This window comes from Otolemur garnettii, unplaced genomic scaffold (genome assembly GCF_000181295.1).
Source record: "Otolemur garnettii isolate 467f Iridium unplaced genomic scaffold, OtoGar3 scaffold00001, whole genome shotgun sequence".
In the NCBI taxonomy this organism is placed as follows: domain Eukaryota; kingdom Metazoa; phylum Chordata; class Mammalia; order Primates; family Galagidae; genus Otolemur; species Otolemur garnettii.
The window spans coordinates 35,709,977-35,720,715 of NW_003852396.1; the positions used below are offsets into that span (position 1 = coordinate 35,709,977).

General features: G+C 41.5%; 1 protein-coding gene across 1 annotated transcript; it reads left to right on the forward strand.

The window, feature by feature from the left end:
• Positions 1–6,932: 6,932 nt before the first annotated feature.
• Positions 6,933–7,898, forward strand: LOC100951078 (olfactory receptor 2D3). The gene has a single exon (XM_003781486.2). It carries the CDS (start codon positions 6,954–6,956, stop codon positions 7,896–7,898), a length of 945 nt encoding a protein of 314 aa, XP_003781534.1. The 5' UTR covers positions 6,933–6,953.
• The last annotated feature ends 2,841 nt before the right edge of the window (positions 7,899–10,739 follow it).

Consider the following 10,739-nt stretch of genomic DNA (forward strand, 5'->3'; position numbering starts at 1 on the left):
GGAATAATTTCTATTCTTTTAAATTTACTGAGGTTAGACTTATGACCTAAGATGTGATCAATTTTGGAGTATGTTCCATAGACTGATGTGAAAAATGTGTATTCAGTTTTGTTAGGATGAAAAGTTATATAGATGTCTGTGAGGTCCAAAAGTTGAATAGTTAAATATAATCTAAAATCTCTTTGCTAAGCTTCTTATTGGAGGATCTGTCCAACACTGCCAAAGGAGTGTTGAAATCTCTGACTTTGATGGAGCTGGGGGAGATCAAGTTGCTCATGCCAATTAGAGTCTCTCTTATAAATTGAGGTGCATTCTGGTTAGGTGCATAGATATTGATAATTGAGATCTCATCATATTGACTATTATCCTTAACAAATATAAAGTGGCCATCTTTATCTTTGGTGACTTTTGTTGGTTTAAAACCTATTGTATCTGCAAATAATATTGCACCACCTCCTTTTTTCTGCTTTCCATTAGCCTGGAATATAGATGACCATCCCTTCACCCTGTCTTTTAAGATAAGATGAGATTCTTGTATACAACAGATGTCTGGTCTGAGTTTCTGTATCCAATCAGCCAATCTGTACCTCTTTACGGGACAATTTAAGCCATTCACATTGATTGAAATTATTGATAAGCCTGATAAAATGTTAGGTATCAAATTGTTTGAAAGTCCAGTGGACGTTTTTAATCCTTTCACCAGTGTAGAAGTTGGAATATGATCGATAGTTTCTGAGTTAGTTTACTTTTGTGGTGGAGGATTGCACTGCTCATTATGGAGAATAGGTCTCGGAATATCCTAGAGAGCTGGTTTAGTTATGGCAAATTTCTTCAACATGTGAATGTCATTAAAGTTTTTAATTTCTCCATCATAGATGAAACTCACTTAAGCCGGATACAGGATCCTGGGTTGAAAGTTATTTTGTTTTAAGAGATTAAAAGTTGATGACCATCCTCTTCTAGCCTGAAAGTTTTCAGCCAAGAGATCTGCAGTCATCCTAATACTCTTCTCCCTATAGGTTATAGTTTTCTTACATCTGATTGTTTTCAGAATTTTCTCTTTCATCTTAACTTTAGTGAAGTTAATTATGATGTGCCTGGGGGATGTCTTGTTCAGGTTGAGTTGTGCTGGGGTTCTGAAACTATCTGCTATCTGATTTTCTGGATCACTTCACATGTATGGAAAGTTCTCTTTCAGAATTTCATGAAGAAGAGCCTTTGTAATAATTTCATGAAGAATTGCCTTCAGGAATTCCTATAAAGTGAATATTAGTTTTCTTCGTGTTATCCAAGAGTTCTCAGAGAAAGATCTGTTTTTGCTCTCCATTTCTTTTGATCTTTGTGCTCCTGGGATTCTTCAAAAGCTTTGTCTTCAATGTCAGAGATCCTTTCTTCTGCCTGTTCCACTCTGTTACAGAAAGATTCCACCATATCTTTCAGATCCTTGAGGGATTCAACCTCTTGTCTCAGTATTTCAAATTCTTTGGTCATTTTATCTTTGAAATCATTGAATTCTTGAGACATCTTTTGAATAATTTCTTGAAATATCTTTTGAATAATTTCTTGAAATTCTAATTTCCTCCTTTCTTTCATTCAGTTAATCTCATTTGCTATCCAAATTCTGAACTCAGTTTCTGACATCTCAGCCATCTGTTTATGGATGGGATGTTCAATTGCATCTGCCCCATTTTTCCTTGGGGGAGTTGATCTACTCTGGTTATTCAAGTTGCCAGAGTTTTTCTGCTGATTCCACCCCATGCTGAGTTTACCTTGTTTGGAGGCCTTATCAGAACCGTTCAGTTGGTGGCTTTTTCTGGTTGCCCAGAGAGACAGGTAGAGCTTGTCAGTTGTCTTCTCCCTGTTCTCGGGTGCTAGGGCAACCGGGGTGCAGTGGAATGGCATCAGCTGCACAGGAGTGTGCGTAGCCAGATTACACCTTGTTTGGCCTGCTAGGGCGGCCGGGGCAGGAGACCAGCAGCAGCCGGATCAGTCCTAGTTTGGCCCCACTGGAGCAACCAGTGGAACAGGGAAGCTGTAGTGGCTAGATCTGTCCTAGTTCAGCCCCACCAGAGTAGCTGGGGGTGGAGCAGAGGACGCTTTCACCATCATCCACTGGATGTGTGCAGCATTAGCAAGCCGATCTGTGCCCTCCCAGCGTGGAAGCCCAGAGCAGGGAACTACTCCACCTCTGCCCGTGGGATGCATGTGGCTCTAGCAAAAAGTTCTGGGCCCGCCCAGAGTGGTAGACTCCTCCACCACTGCCTGCATGGCACACGTGGCTGTAGCAAGCACGTTCTGGGCCTGCCTAGAGCAGGAGCCTGGGGCAGGGATCTCCTCTGCCACCCATGAGGCGTGTGACTCTAGCAAAAGTTCTGGGCCCACCCAGCATGGGTCCCTGGAGCAGGGAACTCCTCCGCTGGCCCCTGTGGGATGTGTGTGTCTCTTGCAAGCTGTTTTGGGTCTGCCTGGAACAGAGGACTCCTCCTCCGCTGCCCACGGGACGCCCGCAGCACTAGCAAGCAGTTCTGGGCCTGCCTAGAGCAGGAGCCTGGGGCAGGGATCTCCTCTGCCACCCATGAGGTGTGTGACTCTAGCAAGCAGTTCTGGGCCATCGCAGAGTGGGGCCTCTTCTGCCACTGCCCGTGGATGCGCAAGGCTCTAGCAAGTAGTTCTGTGCCTGCCCAGAGCAGGAGATACCACTGTGACCACCTGCTGCCTGCAGGAGGCATATGGCTCTAGTAAGCAGTTCTGGGCCCACCCAGAGTGAGGGACTCCTCCTGGAGAGGGGATCTCCTCCAGCGCCCATGGGGTGTGTGGCTCTAGCAAGCAGTTCTGGGCCCTCCCAGAGTGAGGGACTCCTCTGCGACCACTCGCCACCAGCAGGAGGTGTGTGGCTCTAGGAAGCAGTTCTGGGCCTGCCCAGAGCCCTAGAACTGGGATCTCCTCTGCTGCCTGTGGGGCGCACAGCTCTAGCAGGCAGTTCTGGGCCCTCCCAGAGCAGGGGACTTCTCCACCACCACCTGCGATGGTGCACAAGGCTCTAGCAAGTAGTTCTGTATCTGCACTGAGCAGGGGGCTCCTTTTTGGTCACCCCCACCTGCAGAAGGTTTGCAGCTCTAGCTAGCAGTTCTGGACCTGCCCAGAGCCCTGGAGCGGGAATCTCCTCTCCTGCCTGTGGGGTGCGCAACTCTAGCAAGCAGTTCTGGGCCCTCCCAGAGTGGGAGACTTCTCTGCTGACACCTACGGGAGTGTGCAAGGCTCTAGCATGTAGTTCTGTGCTTGCCCGGAGCAGGGGACTCCTCTGCGGCCACCCGCAGCCCATGGGAGGCATGCAGCTCTAGCCAGCACTTCTAGGGCCTGCTTTGTACCTGTATTTTGTGTTCTTAAATGCTCTTCCTTGGATTTACAGCTTGCTGAACTTCTTTCTGGGCTCAGTTCCCTGTCTTTGGCTTCATAGATTCTGATTCCAACTGGTTTTTCTTCCTTTGCTCAGGAGCCTCTGACCAGGGTTGCTACCAGTTGGCCATCTTCCCAGAATCCCCCAGTTTTCAAGTTTTTAACCTGAGATTCCTTATGAAAGATTCCAGCAAAGCTAATTTTAAAGGAGAGCCTAAATGGATAATAATTAATGATTCTTATTGTACTTTATACAAATAATCAAACCCAGTATACTGAAGGTACAGTTTATTTTAGCAACTGAGTTAGTTCTTCTGTAATTTGTCTTTGATAGAAAAAGAAATCAAAGACAGAAAAATCATTCAAAAAAGAGGCTACAGCCCACCTGTATTAAATCTCAGCCTTGCTGTACTGTCAACTGATAAAATAAGACATAACTGTTTTGGTAAACTGATCGGTTAAATAGGACTAAGGAAAAAAGTACAGAATTATATACAGTAATTATATTTGCCCTGAAGCCTTAAGACTCAACAAAGATCGCCTGTTGGCTATACAGAAAAATGTGTGCAGTATTAAATATTATCTGCTATGTCTAAATGTTGCCCAGAAAAATCATCCCATGGTTTAAGTTACTACCCTGGTTTATATTTGACAATGGCCTAGCCTTAATAGAAGAAATAATGCAAATAATAACTAAAGTTTTAAATATCACCAAGAAACTATATGTAACTTATAGGCCTCAAAGCATGGACAAATTAAAGTACATGAACAAGGCCATAAAAACAAGAATCCATAAACTCTGCCAGGAAGCAAAGCTTAATTAGATACAGGCCTTTGCCACTGTGTTGTTCAAAAAGGCCTCCATCAATCCTCTGCAATTTAGCAGAGGCTCCTAAAGGAACTAAAAAAGACTAAATTAAATAAACAAACCATAAAAAAGAGTAGCAAAAAAATCTCCAATTGAATAATTAACCATGTTAGTTTAATCTTTTGTGTCTATACATTCTTTCTCTCTGGAAAATCAAAAGGACCATGTCTAAGTCCAGGATCAGAACCCATTCCCCCACAAACCAAGGTACAAAGGACTTTATACCATCATCCTCACCACACACACGGCAGTGAGAATAAGGAGAATCCTCACCTGGAGTCATCGCATCCGGCTGAATAAACTGCCCTTTAGGAAATAAAAATAAAAATACCCAACATGACCTGCTCCAGCCACATACTGGAAGCAGGCTCATCAATACACGGCTGAAGTCTGAGGAAACTCCTCGAGGGATTTGTCTTAATTGGACTTTAAATTGAATTTTTTAAAAGGGGGGCGATATCATATAGGAAAAAGTAAACTCAGATAAATCAAAGATTTGATTTCCCATTAAAACCAGTGGGGAATGTGATAACCAAGCCCCCAACTTTGAAAAAGAAACTTCCTTTGAATCCATTAGTCCCAGCCCACTCAAGGGTGAGGAGAACTCTGAGAAGAGGCCTGAAGATACGGGAAGGAGAAGAACTTCAAGGGGAAACTTGGAGATAAGAAAGTGCATAGGGAGGAGAGGCTTGATGTACCCCTCCCCCCCTTGCACTACATAATTCCCCCCTGCCCAAGGCTAACCACAATGATTCAGCCTCTGTACCTTTGCCTGCTTGCTGTGATGCAGAAATAGGGTATAAAGACCCATTTGATCTGTCATTTGGGGTTGCTTGCTTCCTATGACAATAAATTTCTATTCATTTGCATAAAAAGCAGGGTCTGTGTCTCCTTCGCAGCTGTGTGAGTTATAAGAATATGTTGGAATATTATGTAGTCTTTAAAAAAGATGAATAAGTCACCTCTTTTATGTTTATGTGGAGGGCGCTGAGCTGGTACATATTCTTCTTAGCAAAGTATCTCAAGAATGGAAGAAAAAGTATCCAATGTACTCAGCCCTACTGTGAAACCAACACTTCCATATGAAAGCAATAACTCAACTACAGCCCAAAATGAAGGTGAAAAAGAGGGGGGAGGAGAGGATGAGTGGAGAGAGGGTAATTGGTGGGACCACACCTATGGTGCATTTTGAAAGGATACATGTTAAATCTGCAAAGCGTGGAATATAAATATCCTAACACAGTAACTAAGAAAATGTGGTGAAGGCTATGTTAACCAGTTTGCTGAAAGTATTTCAAATTGTATATAAAACCAGCACATTGTACCTCATAATTGTATTAATGTACACAGCTATGATTTAGTTTTAAAAAAAAGGGGGGGGGAAGAATTCTAACAGAAAATGCAATATCTGCTCTTTTTCATTTTTACTTAATTACCATACAAACAAAGACACAGGTGGTAACTTGTGAACCCCTGAGAATATACCTGTTTTAATTTCCATTTTGAATGACATTGGTGTAAGATATGAAAGAAGGGTGAGTATGATTTCAAAACTTTAGTCTATGGCTTCAAATATAATAGAAATTTCCCTAGGGTGTCTCAGAGGATGGAAAAAGGTAAAAAAGCTGAGGGCTCTTAAAGCTCCTAGGAATGCCCTATTTACAAAACTCTAAGGACCTCACCTTTGAGTCTTCTCTCAAAGGAAAATACTCTCTTCAGAAGTGGGACCTAGGAGAATTGGGGTTTGTACCTTGATTCAAGTAAGGCAGAAAGCCTTGAGAGGAAGTCAAACTCATAGGATGACTCTAGCACAGGCCTTGGGGGGAAATGCTCAGGAGCCAACCTACAACAGGTGCTGCCCTTCAAGTGTGGATCTCCAGAAATCTCTTCAAGTGTGGATCTGCAGAAATCTCTCCCTCTACGTTACCAATGGTCCCATATTGGAGAAATTCTGCTTTTCCTCTACCTTCAGGTGAGAGGGGAAACTACTCAGGAGCCGCCATCTGTAGAATTCTGCAATGCTGGTGGTCGGGGTAGAGGTGGGCATAATGTTGTGAGAGATGCATTTTGCCACTTGTGCTCCTATACATCATTCTTTTCTTTGCTAGCCCCCCAGAGACAACAGTTCAGTCCCCATTCTTCTGCAAAATCCCAGCCAGGAAATCCTTCCCCAGACTTTCTCCTTCAGGGATGAAACTGTTTCCAGAGAGATCACAGAGGCTGAGCCTTCGTTCATTACCTTCCTCTTGCTGTTAAAAAGAAGTTCTATCTTATTCTTCCCTGCCTTCTAAGTCAGCCCTTGGGACTTCACTGCTTTCTTCCGATTATATTCATTCCACCCTCTCCCTCTGTGGATGGCCAACTGAACAGGCGAGGATGAATGAACTCTAACACTGTTACATCCTAATTAGCCAAAAACTTTTAACAATATTATAACTTATGATGACAAAGTGGTAGTGGGGAAAGGGCATATGGGGGGTGGGGGTGGGAGGAGTTGATTTATATTATAACCACCTAAAAAGAATAAAAGTATCCATTTTCAATTAGGATGAGTTGTATCAGACAGCTAGAAATATCTAATTAGGTGTCAGTTCTAACAGGAGCCTCTTCCACAGGACTTTTGTCCTAAACCCAATCAAAGTCTGTTCTTTCTGCTTTGGGTCAAACAGGTAAACAGGCATAAATCTCAATGGGAGAAGAAAACCAAACCTCTGTGGCTGAGTTTATCTTCCTGGGCCTTTCACAAGACTGGCAGACCCAGATCCTGCTGTTTATTCTTTTCCTCCTCATTTATCTGCTGACTGTGTTTGGAAACCTGCTCATCATCTTCCTCATCTTCCTGGATTCTCGACTGCACACTCCTATGTACTTTTTTCTCAGAAACCTGTCTATTGCAGATCTCTGTCTCTCTACTAGCATTGTTCCTCAAGTATTGGTCCACTTTTTGGTAAAGAAGAAAAACATTTCCTATTTTGCATGTATGACACAGATAATTTTCTTTCTTCTGATTGGGGGTACAGAGTGTGCTCTGCTGGCAGTGATGTCCTATGACCGGTATGTGGCTGTCTGCAAACCCCTGCACTATTCTACTATCATGACCCAACAGGTGTGTCTCAAGTTGGCCATAGGGTCCTGGGCCAGTGGGGCACTTGTATCTCTGGTAGATACCGCCTTTACTTTCCATCTTCCCTATCGGGGACGGAACATAATCAATCACTACTTTTGTGAACTTCCTGCCCTCCTGAAGCTGGCTTCAGCAGATACTTACCCCACAGAAATGGCCGTCTTTTCGATGGGTGTGGTAATTCTCCTGGCTCCTGTTTCCCTCATACTTGCCTCCTACTGGACTATCATCTTCACTGTCATCCAGATGCGGTCTGGGGAGGGGAGGCTCAAGGCTTTTTCCACCTGTGGTTCCCATCTTATTGTTGTTGTCAGTTTCTATGGGTCAGGAATATTTACGTACATGCGGCCAAACTCCACAACTATAAAGGAGCAGGATAAGATGATATCTGTGTTCTATGCTGTGGTGACACCAATGTTGAATCCCATAATTTATAGCTTGAGAAACAAAGACATTAAAGGAGCTGTCAAAAAGCTAGTTGGAAGAAAGTCTTTCTCTAAATGTCGGTGACTACTGGGTCTGAATTTTAGTGCTACAGTAATATCCGTAAAAGAGGAGCTAGTTTTCAGTAGGCAGTTGAGAATTAGTCATTTCAGGAAGAAGCATGAAAGTGAAGGACTTGTTCTAGAAACTGAATATTGCACTCAAACCTGAAGCAGAAATAAAAGAATAAAAGGTGAGGCTATTTCCTTTTATGAAAAGTTCTAGGTGTTACTTTCAGGAGTTCGTAGTTAATTCAGCTGCCATGGACGTTTTAAGTACAATCACAATTAAATCCAGGAGGTTTAGATCAGATTATCCTGAAATAATACCTAATACAAATTGCATGCATAATTCTAACATCAAAGGCAGTTCAGGTTTGCAGGTCTTGGACTTATGAACCTTGAAATAGACTGATGAAAATAATGAAAATATCTGGAAGAGTCTCTAACACTGGGATCACTCAGGTCCAGAGTACTTCAGCTTGTGAAAAGGCACCAGAGGAAATAATACTTCATAGTTCATTATGTTCTCTCCTGATAGCTCCTGAACACTAATTTTATATGATACCCCAACTTTCATATAAGCACAGACTATCAGAATAAAAGTGAGGCTTCAGTTGTTCCTAACATCTCTATTGAATAGTTATCCAGCATTTCCCTAACCAGGAAGGGCACAGCCCCCTACTCTCTTCATCATTCTCTCTCATGCAGAGATTGTTTTTGCTATTAGATTTTCCTTATGGTCAATCAAAATTAATTTTTCTTTCTCTTCAATGCAGTTGTTCTTGTTTTACTCCTAGAATCATTTGATTATCTTTATATACCACAACTCACAGAAGTCAGTTCCTGCATTTTCCCAAGTTCAATTACTGCTGCCAATAGCTTTAAAATTCCTTCATGTAAAACGCTTCAATATGCTGGTCATCCTCCTTTGAATGAGACCAATTTAACTAATTAACATTTCTTTAGAAAGCAAAAGTGAAATTAGAATTTTAGAAATTGGAGTTTATCAATCCCAGTGTGACCCCCTCCACAGGCTTAGATACCTATACACTGTGTCTCACTGCAGCTCAGCTTCTCTAGAATAGTCAGTTCCAGAGTACACTCATGTTCTCACAGACCCTTAGTCCAAACTGGCTGGCAGTCATTTCCCTCTTTCACCTAAACTTCTAATCATCACATGTTTAGAGGGAGTTCATAATCAGCATGAACATGGGGTCTCAGAACCACAGAACTACCTGGTAGCTATACTTACATCTTATTTCTTTAATATATGCATCCAGGCATTCATTAAAAAATTATTTATTGAGCTCTTATTTCATTTTACGCTATTTAACTCTGGAGATTATATATACATATATATATAATATTACATATTTAATATATATAGATATCTATAGATATAGATATCGCTATTATTCTAATATATGTAGAATATATATAGATAGCTATATCTACATACATATCTATATATGTATAGATATCTCTGTCTATGTGAAGAGATAAATGAAAACAGAAAAATGTTAGCTGAATTTACTGACATTGCTGGTTATAATCTAGATGAGATTATTTCAATGAAGGGAGGAAAAGTAAGAAAATGGAAACAGAAAATGTGGACACAAATTTGGAGAAGTTTCAATTGAGAAAAAGGAAGAAATAAGGGATACTTGAGAAAGTAGGATTCTGGGGTATTTAATATATTTTATTTTAGATTCCTAGCCTGTGCCTCACTGTGGCTCTAAGACACTGAAGTTTTTATAATTTTCACATAAAATGACATCTGAATAATCTACATGCTCAGATCCCCTGATTCTTACTTGTCCAGTGATCTCAGCCTTTCACTACCATTGTCATATCTTAAATATTGACATTACTGAGACTGCCACATCCATTGACCAAATTCTGAATACACAGGCTCCTGACCAAAACAAAATAGTTGCTGTTTTAAAGCACTAAGTATCCAAATGGTTTGTTATGCAACAATGAATTACTGAAACATTGAGAGAATAATCCTCAAACTCATTCCACCAGAACAGATGCCGATGGGACTTCACATACAGATAGAAAACTGCCTATTTGAAACCACCTCCTTTCATGCTATGGAGGAAGAGGGCCAAGAAAGGCCCAGAAAACTTCTGGTATACACACTCAGAAATCATAAGAAAGATGTGTCAGTCAAGATTCTTAGTTACAAGTAATGGAAACAGACTATGCATGATTTAAGCTAAAAAGAAAAAATATTGAAACAATGTTAATTCCAGTCTTGCAGTCAGAATGGCAAACCAAAATCATATCATACAATTGGTATAATCGGTACCTCACTGCCATTCAGGATTAGATGATACAGTTTCTACCGCCAATACCATCAAATACAGGACACTGCCACTGGAGCTGCTGATTCTAGAAACTGCTTCATTCACTGACACTGTCAGAAAGAAAGAAACAAACAAGAAAAAAAAAAAGAAAGAAATTGCTGACAACCACAACCTCAGCCAGGTAATCAAGGTTAACACTGACAACGATAAGTGATGGGAATAGCATGTACCCTTGTTATGATGTAATGAAAATAGCACTCTGCCTCTATGACCTTCATCTCCAAAACCTATAACCCCAGTCTAATCATGAGAAAAACATCATAAAAATCTCAATAGAGGGAAATCCTACAAAATACCTGACAGTACTCATCAAACTTTCAAGGCCATCAAACACAGAGACTGAGAAACTGTCATAGCCAAGAATCTAAAGACACACGACAACTAAATGTAATGTAGTATGCTAGATGGGATCCCAGATCAGAAAAAGACAAATGTAAAAACAAAAAGAAATGGCTCGGCGCCTGTGGCTCAAGTGGCTAAGGCGCCAGCCACAT

What these genes read in the sequence shown, in the direction of transcription:
- LOC100951078 (XM_003781486.2), top strand. Translation starts at nt 6,954, where the DNA reads ATGGGAGAAGAAAACCAAACCTCTGTGGCTGAGTTTATCTTCCTGGGC.